Genomic DNA, 17,752 nt, shown 5'->3' with positions numbered 1-17,752 from the left:
CAATGAAAATTATTCTTTGCAATCATTTATCCAACAAAAAAAGTCAGAAATGCAATTGTCTGCTGTGGAAAAAATAAGTACTTGTAATTGTCTATCAGTCTCTTACATCAACTTGGAGAAATGTTTGCCCACTCCTCCTTACTGAACTCCTCCAACTGTGTGATGTTTGAGGGCTTTCTTGCATGTACTACCCTCTACAAGTCCCCCTGCAGCATTTCTATGGGCTTAAGATCTAGGATTTGACTTGGCCATTTTATAACCCTCCATTTCTTCTTTTTGAGCCATTCTTTTGTGGATTTGCTTGAGTGTTTTGGTCATTGTCTTGTTGCACGGTTCAGCTTCAGATTTTTGACAGATGGTCTCACATTCTCCTCAAGTACTCTCTGGTACAATGTGGAATTCATGGTTGACTCTATGATGGCAAGCTGGCCAAGCCCAGAGGCAGCCCCAAACCATAATGCTTCCACTACCATGCTTTACAGTTGGTATGAGGTTCTTTTGGTCAAAGGCTGTTTTTGTTTTTTGCCAAACATGATGTCTGGTTTTGTGGCCAAACCGCTCTACCTTTGTCTCATCTGTTCACCTGATTCTAATTTTAGACATTTGATGCAGTGATAAAGGTAGGGGTGTACTAACTTTGTCCACACAAGAAATTGCATTTCTGTTAATTTAAATAGCCCAAATGAGTGCGAAATGTGAATTTCAATGTTATTTTTAAAATTAGATCACATTTATCTATCAGTATTGTTGAAATGATGATAAGATATCCTTTTGTCCAAAAATGTAAAAAAAGACAAACCTTTTCACACACCACTGTAGATTCCAGGTAAAGTGAATATACTGTATTCTTTACAAATATGTTGCAAGATGTTGGACATTCGCTTTGGCTCTTTAAAATGTGACAGCGCAGCATTAAGCTTTAGCATACAAGAAACATTAGAGTTAAGGTATACATTTTTGAATAGCTTTTTACCAAGGGTACAAACACTTTTTGGAGAGATTGCAGGTATTGCATGATAGAATTACATGGAAATGCAAACTTTTAGTTTTCTGTGACTCATAATGTACTACATGTGAGTATACACACAGTGATCCCTATAAGAACTGATCAGGAAATGGTAGAATGTAGAACATTTTCATTCGTTAGGAAGGTTAAAACATCTCTGTTCCAGAAATCCAGCCAAGCTAGAAAGACAGTGAAGAAAGAGGAGAGTGGAAGCAGCTGGCCTGAGGAGACAGCTGCTCTTCTGAAATTGGAGGAGCGTCACAATTTTCTCCGAAACCCTCGCTTCCTGCCTCCCAATGCCCATCGCGGTGGGAAGTCCCTGATCTTCCCTGTGAAGAAGGTAGAGAAGATGGTGGCTGGCCAAAGGATCCTCGTGGAGGAAAGGTAAGGGGTGGTTCTAGTGTTTAATTCCAGAGTGAGGAAAACAGGATATAAAGAACATAGAAGAAAAAACGATTTTGTTCTTATATTCTGATATTCCATCTAACTGAATTCAGCACATAATCTCTCAGTGACTAAAGGTGTTATTGGTTCCTAATTTATTGTAAATGCTGTCAGATGAAATTTCCCATGGTAGGTTCAGGCTGTGTTAATACACACTGCAGGATTCATACAGAATTTTGTGAATGGAAAAGGAGATTGAACTTGTGTCTGTGTTGGTAAGATGGGTGAGAGTGGTCTTTAAATGGTTATTTTTTATAATGCAACTTTTCATTGATTGTAGTGAGTCTGAATGCAATCTCGCTAAATGCTCCTTTCATTTCTATGTAATATTCAAGATCTACATTACATTGTGTGTATGTCATTGTTGCACTGTATTTGGCACATGTGGCCTCACTCAGTCTTTGGTTCAGTTTTGTAGTTCCTACTATCCACATATCTAAAAAATGAATGACAGTTTTGCCCTTTTTCAAAATCATTTTCTATGCGGCTTTGTACACTAGTTCTTTCTGTGCTCCTGTATTTCAGAATGTGCTTACTGACAATCTTGCATTATCGGCACATTAATGATAAACAAGGCATAAGGGCATTTGGGTTCTCTGAAGCCGAGGCAATCATAAGACCAAGTGCTGTGTCAGCTGACAGCCATGATAATTGATCATTTTGTGCATATGACTTTCACTATATAATCAGCAATGGTTTTCTATAAAACTATTACTAATGGGCATTATTCATTGGTGATAAATGATACCCCCATAATGTACTTACTGAATCTAGTTACTACAAGTTATCAAGATCAAAGTAGAACAAAGATTTAATTTTGTGTATAAAAAGGGTAATTTAGTGATGAGAGAAAAACAGAAAGAGAATGTTATTTGCACTTATTACAGAGGCTATTTTCCCATAGCCTATCATAAGGGTAGAACAACACCTTTGATTGTGTGGTGTTCCGGCTTGCCCTTGTGCATGACTCCCGAATGCCTGAGACTTCTTATATTATCTGCCTTCGGAGTAGAAGTAATTTTATCTTCAGTCTGTAGTATGGATGGACTCATTTTCAGAGCGTGCCCCAGGCAACCTTTTTATGCAAGGCCCTATGCAAGATCTTGGAAATGTGCCCCTTCAAATCACAATTTGTGTATACCTTATGATTATCAGCTCCCACCCCAAACTTATATACTATTTCGAACAATTACATGCTACTTACTACTTTCAGAAATTAAACAGAATTCGGTGTAGCAGCAGCTTAAATTGCACTAATACCATAATCTTACGGTGAAGTCGTTTACTACATCGATAGTGAAATAAACTGCTACACTTACTGTACATTCACAGCTAATAACATTATAATTTATAATTAACAAATGTTAACAGCCTTGATTAGCACAGCAGCAACAGAACAAGCCGCTGGAGGGAATTTTTGGCTCACAATTGAATGTGCCGATTAAATAAAAATATGTTGTGTTGCACATTAAGGGGGCCCACTGGTGGTCTCGGGGCCCCAGGCAGTTGCCTAGTTTGCCTAAGCCAAGGCCTTGCTCATTTTACATGTATGTATATGCACCTTAGGAAATTTGCCCATTCTTTTATTATTATATTTATATTATATTATTATTACCTTTAAAGGCACTGTATAAAATAAAGTTTATTATTATTACTAAATATGCAGTGTTGTTGTGCAAACTATTGTGTTGCCTGTCCTCTTTGCAAACCCTGAAGTGTTATATAATTTATGAATACTTTTCTCCCATTTGTCCACAGTGATCCACATGAACCCATTCCAGTTTTTCTTGCTAATCCGCCTATTGTGTTCTTCACTGACTACAGACTGGGACAGATTTATGAGGTAGTTCTGGGAGTTTTGTTAAGTCAGTAAATACCTCCAGATCTTTTTTTAGATCCAGATTTTTTAAATATAATTGTTGTGTACAACAGACTGATAAAACATCTTTGTTCTTTCACTCAACTGCCTTATTGTGTAGGTAAAAACCCACCTATTTCAGGAATTTGCCCAAATGAAATCATCACATAGAATGCCTCCATTAGTCATTCTTTTGATAAAGACGTCAATAGCAGAACTCACTCTGGTCAAATTTATACTTTGTACACCTCCGAAATTCAAATACTAATCTTACCTGAGGGTGTTTTCTTCTGCCTAGTAGAAGTCTGCTACTAAGTACTGGGTTTATAATTTGCAAGTAATGGATGGTATTTTAATTTATTCTGGGTCACCTCTCTACAATGTATACTTTAATGCATTTATTCAAACGAATCATTATTGGAATCATTCTGAAGTTAATATGACTTATTGTTAAATTATGTTTTTATTACTTAATATGTTTAACTGTATGTTTAACATAATTAAGTACTAACCTAAAGAAATGTCCGTGTTTGTGAACACTCTGCAAAAAGTTCATATCAAATCACAGTTTTACCCTTCCTCTTGGAGGAGGTCAGGCAGTATGCAGTAGTTCAGAGATTTGTGCTTGCTTGACTGAAAGAGGAAACTTCTATATTGGCCGAGAAGATAATTGTTTTATTTTACCCTGTGCAAATGCACAGATACTGTGTACACAAATCTTCTTCTCTCGATCATAGACCACTCTGGAACTGCGGAATCTGACTTCTACCAGTAGACATGTCCGTGTCATCCCTCCCTCCACGCCATATTTTTCCATTGGGCTCGGTGAGTTCATCTAGCAAGAAATTTCCTTTTTGCCCTAAAACATTTGAGACCTTAATTTCTAAAGAACTTCCATATTGTTATATCAGAAAGTTAACTTTTCTGGAAAATAGCTCTTTGGTGGTTAATTTCATATACCTAGGATAAAGAATGAATGAATTACCTTCTATGTGTTTTCCTCCTTGTTCCCTGTCTTTCTTACACATGTAGTAATACTAAATCTTTTTTGCTGTTTCTGGGAAAAGCTGCTGGTTGAGGGTCTTGTCTTGCTGTCTGGACTGGACTACAGCAAAACTCTGTGTTTGCATAATAAATGAAAAATATTTCAGCCTACCATATTTAACAATGTTTATTGTTTAGTTTCTGAGACATGTCGTTTTTCTACAGTGAAGAATATGTTAGATATCCTAATTAATTATGCATTAATATTAAGTGTTTTCATGTGCACATCATATGAGGAATTTGACTAAGTATTTGATCTTTATTATTTACCATGTGATATGAGATGAATACTGCTAAAATATAATAATAATATTTAATAAAATATTAAATATCTTACGTTTTATAATGTTAAAATATTACACAGTACTGTGATAAAGATCAGAATTTGAAACATCTTAATTTAACTTTGTTACTTCTCATGACAAAGTCCAATATTGTCAAGAGCAGTTTTGTAACAAGCTGATAATTATAAAATAATTTATTAAAAAGAGGTTTGTGGTGCCAAAAGTAAATCTTGTTAAATTAAAAATATGGAAAGCTGTCCTGGAAGAAGCCTGGTTAAAGAGCCTGCTTGTGTTTTTGTGCCACAGCTAATACAAAGAATTTGCACTGATATCATTTGTTTGTGATAAATAATCTGGTGATCTATAGTCTGTTTTAAAACATACAGTATGTCAATTAATATGCATTTCAGCACAGTCTTGTTAATGGCAAAAGTTAAACACTGGATTTTGTTAGTTTCTTGATGCAGTTTGGGGTTCATTTTACTGTATACATTTTTCTTTTTGAGAATTGTTCATTTTGGTTTAAATGACTGTTACACATATCTCTGTAACTGATCTGAACTGACCTCTAGAGCCAGTTGATATACTTTATTGTTTATATGGTAAATTATATAATTCAATAGAGTGTAAGTTCCCTTATTTTTAACAAGTTCTGCGTTCAAACTGTTCAGCTGGGACCTGAACCAAATGACAACTTCAAAAGCATTGATAGTCACAGTTTATAAATTCATTGTTTGATGACAGAGTTCCTTTAGTAAAAGTTAAGTTTTTTTCCTATAGAACAAGGCGGACTGTTGCAAATTAAAAGACTTCCATCAAATATTGGGTTTACAGTTGGTTTTTGATATGTGGATTGAAGTACAAGTTGCTGATTTCTTGAATGTACTCCTGTATTACCCTCTGTTTCAGGAAATCAGGTGATGAGGGAGGACTTCTGTTTTTCTTTAGCTTTACAGTTGAATCTATTGTTTATGGTTAAAATAATGAACTAGGATCAGAGAGTATTTGCTGAAGCAATGTTCTGTTCTTGGAACAGATCACTGTTATCAGTTTTATTGTTACTCTTCTGCTTTTATTACTCTGCCTATAACTAGCAAGTAAAGTTATTGTTAATTAGTGCTAGACTAATTTTTAAAAATTAAAAAAGGTTTAATTTATGTTGGTAATGCAACAAATCATGGAGCTAACTTGTCTCAAATGAGAGAGGTGGCTTTGAAATACTGTTTATCACTTTTTCACACAGGGCAATGTAGGTTTGGATTTTTTTTTCCCTTAATAATAAAAACCTTCATTTAAAAACTGCATTTTGTGTTTACTTGTGTTATCTTTGTCTAATATTTCAATTTGTTTGATGATCTGAATCATTTCAGTGTGACAAAAATGCAAAAAAATAAGAAATCAGGAAGGGGGCAAACACTTTTTCACACCACTGTAGGTGGCTCTAGAATGGATAATATAATCTTATTAATTCTGTGTTTTCTTCTTCTGTAATGTGAGTTAGTGTATTTCTGCATTTTAATTTAGTGAATGTGCTCTTTTTAAACAGATATTTCACTGTTTTAGGAAAATTTCCTGGAGAAGGTGGGATTGTGGCTCCTGGAATGAGCTGCCACTACACAGTACGATTTGCTCCTGACTCGCTGGCAGACTTTGAGGACTTTGTCTTAGTGGAGACACAGGCTCCCTACCCACTGGTGGTGCCCATTGAAGCTAGAAGACCACCTCCCATTTTAACTTGTGAGTTTTGGAATTTTAACATTTTGAGTATGTTAAAAGACGTTTTAACACTTCTTGAGTAGACTAAACTATGGCTAAGTTACGAAAGGCAGTAGCTCCAAACTCACAGTTTGCAGCCCTCATAAAAATTGTCCCTTTCATTTCCTAAAAGGAGGTCAGGGAGCTTGAACTTGGAGACCGTGGGTCTATGTGGTCTTTCCAAAGTGTGAATGAGGAAATATGGGAGGGAGGATAGCAACCCCTGCTGGCAACATTTTTGTAGTTTTTGTAGAAGAAGTAATAAGATAAGATCACTTTATTAGCCATATACAATTTCTTGCATTAGGAATTTATCTTTTCGAATACCCCAGTTTGCTCTCCATAAGACACACAGGCACACAGTCGGGGACAAAGAAGCTTGGGGTCAAAGCGCAGGGTCAGCCATTTATACAGCACCCCTGGAGCAGCTGGGGTTAAGGGCCTTGCTCAGGGGCCCAACAGAGTAGGATTCCTCTGCCGGCCGCTGGATATGAACTGGTAACCTTCCAGCCACAGGTGCAGATCCTTAGCCACAGTGCCACCGCTGCGCCAAGTAATAGGTTTATTCCATGCTGTTTCGGCCGTGGAGTCTTCTTCAGTTGCTTTTTGTAGTTAAACTTACTGGACAGTTTTCTGCAATGCTTAAACTGTAAATAGTGCTGCTAGAGGTAGCAATCCAGCACCTTTCAATATATTAAAATATTATATATACAGTATTTTGGAATGCACAGCTTACCTAGATTGGATTCTGAAAAATTATGGTCAGAATTTAATCATATTCATACCTTTTACAGTATGTACAGCACTGTATATGCTGCACCCAAAAGAAATTGTGTGACATATATAACAAATTTGTTAATAACAACACATAGCCATGGGGCTGGCTAGCATCAGAAGGGTAAGATCAAAACTCTTAAGGCAGAAGCTACATTCTACAGTGTACAGTACAGTGTGTGCTGTCACAGGTTTATTCAATATATCCATTAGCATTACTTTAAAGTACTTTAAGCGCTCTTGGGATTACTGTAGTTACATGTAGTTGGCAGCAGCCAAATGGAATTTTAATAATGTTCTTCCATCTGAAATAAAAATCAGAAGCCACTTGAATCCACCAAATTCTCTGTGATATTAGATAAATATTACAATATATTACATGTAATTCACTATAAAGTAGTGATGTAGACTCTTTGAATTATTTGATTTTAAACTATCCCTAATCTATTAAGATATTTTTGTATTGATTTGAGAACCTCATGTGCCTGAAACTGTTTGTGTAGTAATATGTAAACAAAAACAAACAAAAGAGCTGTTACACATTTACAAACCGATGTCATTAGCATTTTCTAAACAGTGATTTTCTAATATTGTTTGTGTGTAGTGACACTGATATTGTTACATTCTTTTCCTTCCTGAACTATTAGTGCCCAGTGTCTTGGACTGTGGTTACTGCATGGTTGGTGGGGTGAAGATTGTGGAGTTTCTTTGCCAGAATGAAGGACTAAGCTCTGGGAAGTTTTGTATTATGCCGAAGACAATGTGGCCAGCAGCAAATTTTAGGGTAAACTTTTTACACTCCTTTCAGAGGAAGAAAAACCTTTTGCTGCAATGTACTGATATAGAGTGATTTGACCTGCACTTGCTTACTTATGAATTATATTTTTAGTCTGTTTCCACAGCTAGCTTTGTTGAGCAGCCTCCTTTTGGAATCAGTCCATCACTCTTTGAATTGGACCCTGGACAGGCAACAGTTGTAGAGGTGTGTTTATTTCTCTTAGACACGCTTCGTGAATAAAAAGTAAATGTTCATCAATGTTTTGTTTATAACCTGATGTATAATATTAGAAATCTGAATTATACTCCTGTTAAAAGCCTCAGTAAGTGTCTCTCGATGGACAAGCTTTGTATTTCTGTTTTAACCTTGAGAGTTTAAGAGGAAGTGTGAAGAAGACTTGAGAAGTCTCTTTAGATTTAATTAAGAATTGCCAACCTTTTTCTTATCTTTAAACATACCAATATTAAAGTCTAATTATAAAAGAATCCGTGTTACTGTCTAACCAACATGTGACCAAAGAAAAACACAGCACATATATCCTCCAAGACAGGCTTTTTGCAAGCTCTGTAAAGTTGGGCCCCCTACAAACAGCACAAACAATTAAACCCACCTCATTCCTGATATATAACATCTTCTTTTTTCGGGGGTTTGACATCATTTAGCCCCCTACAAAGGTGCAGGAGGACTGAACTGGTCTCATTTGGGCTGCATTTGGGCCTGTTTGTGCCATTAAAAGTAGCTTTCCAGCTGTTTTCAATACACTGTTTGGGTTAATCATGTGACTGTCTATATAAGAAAGCTGGCACTCTGATAGATCATTTAATTAAATACTTTATTACTTACTGGATGAGAGGATAACAATGCCCACCTGCAGTTTTCTACAGTTTGTCAATCTCTCTGGACTTGGGGGGTGGATATTTTGCTTTTGAATACCAGTATTTCCTGTTCATTTGTGTGAAGAGTAAAATTAAATGCATCTCCAATATCTTAACATAACAACAAGAGTTGCTGTTCCCTTAAAAGGGAACGTTAGCAAACAATTGCATTATTCTTAAAAAGAGCTTTAACTAGGGTGTCATAATACTTTGTAGCTGTGTCAGTAATTTTTTAAAACTGAAGAGATTATCAAAGGAGTTTCTTATCGTACACTTTTAAATAATCAATCAATTCAAAGGACGTTTAAATATTCAACACATCATTTGAGCTATGTTTTAACAAAGGTTAAATTAGGCAACATTCTGCATTAAAAGATTATTGTGGTATTATTTTATGCAAAAAAATACATAAATCTGGAAAAGCACAATGAAATTGTATTATAACATGTTTTGTTACAGAAACTATGTAATAAGTTGACCTATGTAGTTAAAGGAATTCCAATCCATTATCTCACCACTGACATCAACTTATCTTTATTATTTTAGGTAACATTCTTTCCATTATCTCCTGAAAATGTTAGTCAAACCTTCAGTATAGTTTGTGACAACTGCCAAGTCAAAGACATCACAACTAAAGGTAAAGAATATCATGGTATATATAACTTATAAAAAAAGTCTGAAAATGTAAGCATTCTGAAACACCTTAGATTAGTATGATTTATAGAATATATTAATAAAGCATTAATACAGTGACAGTAATATAATAATAGACAATGTCTAGAGTACTGTAGACTACTTATGTGTCAGTAACAAAGCCTTAATCCTAAGGAAAATACCTTTTGCTATCTATAATATTTCACAAATGTGTTAACAGTGGGCTTGTTATCCATTTAAAATGTGTAATATAGCAACCCCTAAACTAAGTTGTGATTGACTCAAAGTTTGATAACATCAAAGGTGTACTAAGCATCAAAACCAACTTACCATTTGTAACTGCACCGATTTATAGTTATAACAAAACTGACCAAAAATGTCAAAATATATATATAAGTGCATTGACATTTTTATGGAGCAGACAAACAATTCATTATGCTGATTAACCTTTGTCATCAACAATGTTGAATCACAGAATAGCAATGTGTGACTGCTGCTAAAAGCAATACTAGCTGTACATCTGCAGCGCATGCTATGCATCTGTTTGTGGAATTCTCTCCCTTTCCTCATGGAGAACCTGCAGAGACAGGAATGTTCACTGAGCTCTACAAGCCATCTTATACACTAGACCTGATTTAGCTCATCCCTTTTCCTGGGGCTTTCACAGCATAAGACATCCTCACAGCATAGGACAGACTTGTACTTTTCCATCGACTGGTCTTGTTCTGCATAACAATTAGAGTAACATTCTGCACGTCTGTCACATAATCACATCTGCTTATTTCTATCTGGGTGATTTACACAAAATCTTGATTCGCTGCTGGCAAGTCCACCTAAAGTGTTATTTCTGCATGCCAATGGCACATAGAAACCTCTCTGTTTTGTGGTTTTCACAAAGCTTGACGTTTCAACAGTTGATTTAGTACTTACCAAAGTGACTCAAGTGTATCATTGTTAATCAGGAAGTTGAATTATGTCAAAGGTATTCAACTGTTATCCAACATCAATGTACTTTGTTTTTCTAAAACCAAACATGCACAGAATGGTCTCTTGATGTTTGGTAGAGACATATTTTCACATTCTGTTTAGAAAATGAACTCTTAATATATTAAAAGAATAACATTATTGGTTTTCTGAATTGCCGGGAATTTTAAAAGTATTTAATTGTACTGCAGCTTTAGATTCTTTGCGTGTCTGGTTTGTTCTCAGGAACAGGGCAACTGATTGCTCTGCAGCTTGTATCCGTCAGTGAAGGAGAAGACAGGCCTGCCCTGGGGGAGCTCTGTGATTTGACAGCTGAACACTTTATTCGCTTTGCCACTGCAAATCCCCATTCCCTGTGCCAGAAGAAGTTGGTCATAAGAAATTCTGCGTGAGTTTGTTTATAGCTTTCTGATGCAAGAATCATGAGTTTGTAAATGAATAGAGGCCACTAACAAACTTTGATTTCTATCAAAAACAAATGGTACAGCTGAGTGGAAAAAATTTTTTAACAGAATTATCTTTGCAATCCTGTACAATTACTGTGCTTGGTGCTACAGAAATCAGTCACATTTTTCACGTCTACCAAAACATACTATGCCTTCCAAAAGTAATCAGACGCTTCCTGTGGTGTCTCATTTTGTAAAATTACAAAATGATGAATACACATTTTTTAAACAATATTTCATTCAGAAAACCCGAATGCTCAAACTGAAGACTTATAAGGGTAAGATACTAAAAACTAAACAGAAGGTTTAAATATGTTAAATGTGTAAGTATTGAAGCCTATGAGCTCAAATGTTTTGGAAGCACATATTGGCAACTATTACAGCCAGCCTTTTGGGTAACTGTCTACCAACCTCGGACACTGACTTGCTGTAAGTTTTTCCATTCTTTTCTCCATTCTTCTGAGGCAGATTTGTTCAGGATCTCCCAAGTTGCTTGGGGATAGATTATGGACACCAATTTTCAAGTCTTTCCACAGATTTAACAGGTTTTAAGACTTTCACTTTCTTATGCTTTAGTAACTCTAGCATAGCTCTGGGTCATTGTCCTGCTGAAAGGTGATTTTTTCCATCCCAGACTTGGGTCTGTAGCACTTTTTTTTGACGATTCAAGATCAGTATAGATCGGTTTTGATACAATGCAGCCACCACCATGATTAACAGTAGGGATGGTGTTGCAAAATATGGAAAATATGTGGAAGTGTATTTAAATTGAGAACAGGAGGCATTTCTTCCCCAGGGGACTTTGGGTGCTACGGAACAACCTACACAGCCATGTTGTTGAAGATGATACCCTGTTTTTTTTTCTAGAAACAGCTGAATGAGATCTAAGGATTAATTAATAACTATCAAATGGGTTAGACGGGCTTAATGGCCATCTCTCTTTTCTTATGTTCTAATATAACAAATATTAATTGTTACTTCAAAGTGTACATATTATTTAATCTTGATGTAATGTACATATCTTAATTCTACAATTCTTGTGCATTTCATTTTTATATTGAAATATTCATTTAATTCATGGTCCTTGCAAACAACGGTTAATTTTTCCTATCTTTTCAGACACTTAGAGTTGCCTTTTCACTGGCAGATCATGAAACCCAATCTACAATTTCTCTTGCCGGGAGAGAAGATTGAGTCAATGAAGATTGAATCGCAATTGGCAACTGATGGTGCTTTTCAGATTAACCCCACACAAGGAATATTTGCACCCCATCAAGATCATGAGTTTACTCTCAGCTACAGCCCACATGAGGTATGCTTTCTTTTTTTACCACAAAAATCTTTTTATTTACAACTTTGTGAGTGCAAGGACAATATAATAGATTCAATTACATCACCTTGGGTATTAACTCTGTTTAGAATTTGCAAACATATAATACAGAAGTACGTAACAACTATTAACATCCCATACTTGTAATTGTAATGGGTTAATTTTTTATTGAATATCTAGGCAACTCCTTTTTAATTTTTACTTTTACACACATTCAAATCATTCAGGAGTTGGAATACAGTGTTATACAGCCAGAGGTTTTAGACTGTAACAGTTTTGAAATCTTTAAAATGATGTTTCCTTCTAACTGGATGCTGATCTGATGACCACTGCAGGAGGTAACTTTTGGAAACCTTTATGTTTCTTCTCAAACAATTATCAGGAATGGGAAACATGCTGGTTTCAAACTTTGAAAGAGGTCCTAATGAAATTTCCACATTAAAATATAAAATGAAAAGAAAAAACGATAATGAGGTTTTGGCTGGGGGAGTGGAGTCTCATGATACAGAGTGGATGGCTAATTTAACATTTATCATCTTAAATTATTTATCTGTAGGGTTAGACATGCATACTTTGAATTTAACCTTTCTTAATTTGGACATAAAAGTGTACCAAACTCTCCAAAACCTCAAGGAGAATATAAACTAAAAAAACACAGACATTTCTTATTTCAGTATGTTTATTTTTAAAGTATTAGTCTCTATCTCTTAATATTTTTTTCAGATGAAGGATTACCATAGTGTGTGCCACTTAGTCCTGAGGGATATCAGGATACCAGAGGTACCAGAAGACAGCAAGGGAAACAGGTAATACAGTCGTAATCATCCAGGATATATCCTGCCTTGAACCCTGTTGCTTGCCAGGATAGGCTCCGGCTCCCCCGTGACCTTGCATGGGATGAGGCAGTTAGAAAATGGGTGGATGGATGTATTCAGAATCTTTTAGCACAAGAAGAATGTTAAATGTAGTTAGTGGAAATTTACCAGTGTCACGTTAGCTAAGGTAAATTTCCATTTGTGGTAAACTTTGTAGGTAAACCAGAAACACTGCTGTGTTCTACATACATACAGAATAAGGGGGGGTTTCAACAATGTACTGGATATTCCCAAAACATTAAACAATGAAGAAACGCCATTGATTACTCGAATGCTTTAAGTGCTTTAAAGTTTCCATAGACTCGTAGAGAAAGAGTTTAACAAAGACTGCCATGTGAACTGCTGTTTAGGCATGCTATCATTGTCAGATGCACAGTTAAATCTTTAACTCATCTGACAAGACCCTTTCACATCAAAGCACAGAATGCACAAATGGACGTCTGTTCATTGGGTCGCTTAAAACAAAAAAGTTTGAAGCTAATTTTAATATTACTTTCTGGAAAGATCAATTAAATATGAGTTATATAAGTTGAAAAAAACAGGGCAGAGAAATTCAAAAGAACTTTGAAAATGCCCCCATCCCACATCATTAACAACTGTTCAGCCAGTTTGTTTTCACCACCACTTATTACAATATTCATACACATCATTAGCAATTAGCAGCTTACTTAGAAGATGCAACTAACCTAAACCTGTTTTGCAGTTATCCAAATTTATTTTGTCTGCAGTTTACTTCTATACTTCTACTGCAATATGATAAGAATGTTTTATTTGTACTTTTGTATACTGTATGACAACTGTATTTCTCAAGGGACACCTTATTTTAAGAACAGGTTGGTGTCTGGCTGACTTCATACTAAAAAATTCTGTGTATTATAATAGCATTATAACAACAGTATAGTCTTATTTATATGGATATTGCTGCAATTCTTGAAGAATCTGTAGTACAGATCAGCCACTCGAGAGAAGAGCCACAGTGAATGATGTCATTGTGATGGAGATTGAGGTGAAAGGATCAACAGAGCCCTACAAGGTTTTACTAGAACCCTATGCCATTCACATTCCTGGAGAAAACTTAATCGGGACAACTATCAAAAGGCGTTTTAAGGTAAAACACAAACATTAAATCATTCTCATCCTATATTAACATAGAAGATTACTCCTTGTGCATTCACATTTCTTAAAGAAGACCACAACTTTAAATGTGATGTCTTTGATAGAATGCAATTGTGTACAATTTTTTCGTGTTTTAGGAACATAATGAGGATATGAAATATTACTTTTTCACAGTTCCCACACATTTTTAATCATGCATTATGGAGTAGTTATTTTGCATATTTTATTTCAAACTTGGAGTATTGTAAATAACATATACCCTACTATTTCCAGTTTTTGAATATACCTGAATCTATTACAACCCAGATAAGATAAGGGACAAGATTTATAGTGAAATATTTCAATTTTAAATATACTACAAACAACAGTCAAGCAACAAACCACCACCAATGCAAACAAAATTAAGAAAATGAACAACTTTTGGTAACTACTTTTTTAATACAGTGCCTTGCAAAAGCATTAATACCCTTTAAAAGTTTTCAAATGTTGTTCGATTACAAATGATACTTACATATTTCATATTACATATTACATACTTACGTTTTTCTAATCAGTATTTAAATTTCAAACTCGCATGCTCAAACGGAACATTTTTAACGACAAAATTACTTATTTAAGATATCTTAAATAAAGTCAAAAACTGAAATATGCTGCTTGCATAAGTATTCAAACCCCACACATTAATGTTTGGTAGACCTCCATTTGCTGCAATAATAGCTTCAGGTCTTTTGGGGTAGGTGTCTACCAGATTTGCATACTGGTTTAGAGTGATGTTCAGATTTGCAGATTTGCTCTAACTCACATTCAGGTTTCTTGGTCAACGCTTGTGGACTTCAGTTTTCAAATCATGTCACAGATTCTCCATGGGGTTGAGGTTGGGCCAGTCAAGAACATTCACCCGATATAGGCCAGTGTTGCAGAGCTTTTGATAGTTGACTCATCCACGTTCACTCCACTCTCAGCCACTGAACACTTTCAAAGTGATTTTGGCCTCTCTGTGGCTTCCTAAAGCTTTCTTGCTTTTCAGATGTTTTGAATTTTGAGGAAAGACCTTATAGCACTGTCTGTAACTTACACTTAGCAATTAATGAGCCAGCAGTGCTGACTGGTTTATCCAAACTGTTCGATGCCTTTTTTCTAATCTATGCATTTTTATCACTTTATCTTTAACTTCGTTTACAATGTTCATTAGTCTTCATTTCCATACCTTTCCTTCAGATTCACTCCCAATAAGTGTGACAGTCACTTTAGTGGTGCACAGGCAGAGGCCAATAGTAAGGCAATTATATCCTCATTAGGATGGATTCAAAATATTTTTTAAATAGCTATATTCAAAAGTGCATAAATGACGCTGAGGTTGGACTTTTTGATTTAATGTATAAAACTTTCTGCATTATGTCAGTGTTCAGTTTCTTTTTTTGCCAGGAGATTCCTAGTTCTCTCCTCTTTGTGCTCTTTGTGTCTTCAAGATGTGGAATAACAGCAAATCGCACATCTTATTCCACTGGGACAGGATCAGCGACTGTCACATCATGGAAGTGGAGCCCCCTAGTGGAATTATAGGTATAAATTCATCAATCCTCACTCATAGTTTTAATAATAATAATTATAATAATTGCTTACACTTATATAGCGCTTTTCTGGACATTCCACTCAAAGCGCTTTACAGGTAACGGGGACTCCCCTCCACTACCAATGTGCAGCATCCACCTGGATTTTAGTCATATTTAGTTCATTAAGCTGTAAATAGTAATAGTTTATTTTTAAATTTGAACATATTATAAATGATCAAGGCGATGAACATAAATTAACGTTTAAAAATTACATAAAAGAAGGGCAATTAGCAATTAGTCCCAAAGGTGATTGGACAAATATCCAAATGTGCTGTTCTGTGTCATCTTGTTTAATTGTCTCTCCAATAAAAAATTGCCTTGCTTAGTGGTAAGTGTAATGCAATAGTGAATAGAGAAGTGTTGAGAAGTGTTTTGTTAATAAAATTACTGTCCACCTGTAGACATAATGAACAATGTAGGTTATGATATTACTATTATATATATTTTTTAAATTGTCAGTTTCATTAATGAGCATTCCCACTGTTTTAAGACACAGAAGAAAAGGCCTAAAACTACAGAGTGATAGAGTGACAGAGGCAGTGCTCTGCGGTGATGTCTCAGGTTCTCTTGCTGTTGCAGAGGTGAATGAATGCTGTGACCTGGAACTGGCCTTAACAGGAGGGAAGCCTGGAAGCGCAGGGCTCAACCTGGACTGTCACATTGAGCACCACTGTGAACCTGTCACCCTTGTTGTGGAAGCTGTATTTAAGGTGAGAGTGCTGGTCTCACAGATGAAGCAGCAATTGCCAAATTGCTCCTTGGAATCTGTACGTAGCTTCTCGGATCTTGCCATTGCTACAGCCACTAAGCTGCTCTTTAGGAAAACATGAGAACATAAGAAAGATACAAATGAGAGGAACCTGTTTGGCCCATCTAGCCCATTTGGTAGTTAATAATTAAGTGATCCAAAGATCTTATCTTCCATTTCTTGAAAGAACCTAAGGTACTGGCTTCTACAACATGGCAGGGTTACTTGTTATATACTCCCACTACAAACACAGATGTTTAATCCACATAATTTCCATTTGTATCCTTTGTTTCATGTTTCACTGTTCAGTCTGAAAAAATCTTCTGGGCAGACTTTATTAGTGCCCTTGAACATTTTTAATACTTGTATCAGGTAGCCCTGTAATCTTTTAAAGACTAAAAAGTTTGTTTTCCTTCAGCCACTCATTATAGGATAATGAATTTGTAGGAATTGTCTGAATAATTTCAAAGCAGCAACATGTTTTCAATAGCATGGTGACCAAAATTGAACATAGTATTCTAAATTAGGCCATCCTGGAGGGTTATACAATTTTTTACTCCCTGGATTTAAATTGTAAGCAGTTTTGTCTGCCTTTTTAATTGCTTCCCCAGAAAAAATAACCCAGCACCCACACTGGATGGCTGCCTTAATGTAAAATTTTAAATATAACTATTTTTTTCTCCTTGTTATCATTATCTTAAAAGTAGGTAATATTATTAATTTGGATAAATAACATTTTGAGATAGAATTCAAATGAATAAATCAATGAATACATTAACTTAAATAATTAAAAATAAGCAGTTACTAAAATCTGTAGTGTTTACATATGGAACACAAAACCTACAAGACAAACAACCAGTGACCAGCACAGCTTGTAAACTTTACACTTTCCATTCTTATAAAGCCTTTTACTGTACGTCAACATCCCTGTTTATCAAAATGCATACTGTCTCGCTTCATCCCATTGCATCCTCTCACCTGCAGTTTGGGAATGGGTATTCCTTAACTGGCACCACAGAGGACATATCTCTCTAAATCAGGGATTAACAAACAATTTAACAAGCTCTATGCTACACAGGAAACAGGAAGGAAGAATGTCAGTGAAATAGAAAATTACTATTAAAAACAGTAAATGTGATGCCTATTAATAGGTTCATTAAGTCAAAAA

General features: G+C 35.5%; 1 protein-coding gene across 1 annotated transcript in view; it reads left to right on the top strand.

The window, feature by feature from the left end:
- Nucleotides 1–17,752, top strand: part of dlec1 (DLEC1 cilia and flagella associated protein) — a 39,453-nt gene that overhangs the window by 6,847 nt on the left and 14,854 nt on the right. The window contains exons 6-18 of the mRNA XM_088642983.1: nucleotides 1,173–1,390; nucleotides 3,209–3,293; nucleotides 4,046–4,133; nucleotides 6,200–6,373; nucleotides 7,813–7,949; nucleotides 8,055–8,147; nucleotides 9,365–9,455; nucleotides 10,682–10,844; nucleotides 12,022–12,214; nucleotides 12,956–13,038; nucleotides 14,044–14,215; nucleotides 15,693–15,786; nucleotides 16,416–16,546. Coding sequence (XP_088499109.1) covers nucleotides 1,173–1,390; nucleotides 3,209–3,293; nucleotides 4,046–4,133; nucleotides 6,200–6,373; nucleotides 7,813–7,949; nucleotides 8,055–8,147; nucleotides 9,365–9,455; nucleotides 10,682–10,844; nucleotides 12,022–12,214; nucleotides 12,956–13,038; nucleotides 14,044–14,215; nucleotides 15,693–15,786; nucleotides 16,416–16,546 — 1,722 coding nt within the window. The remainder of the gene's footprint in view (nucleotides 1–1,172; nucleotides 1,391–3,208; nucleotides 3,294–4,045; nucleotides 4,134–6,199; nucleotides 6,374–7,812; nucleotides 7,950–8,054; nucleotides 8,148–9,364; nucleotides 9,456–10,681; nucleotides 10,845–12,021; nucleotides 12,215–12,955; nucleotides 13,039–14,043; nucleotides 14,216–15,692; nucleotides 15,787–16,415; nucleotides 16,547–17,752) is intronic.

The sequence above is a fragment of the Lepisosteus platostomus genome, chromosome 8, assembly GCF_059453375.1.
Source record: "Lepisosteus platostomus isolate fLepPlt1 chromosome 8, fLepPlt1.hap1, whole genome shotgun sequence".
Classification (NCBI taxonomy): Eukaryota; Metazoa; Chordata; class Actinopteri; order Semionotiformes; family Lepisosteidae; genus Lepisosteus; species Lepisosteus platostomus.
Note: the sequence above shows the minus strand (reverse complement) of the source record. Positions and strands in the feature narration are given on the sequence as shown.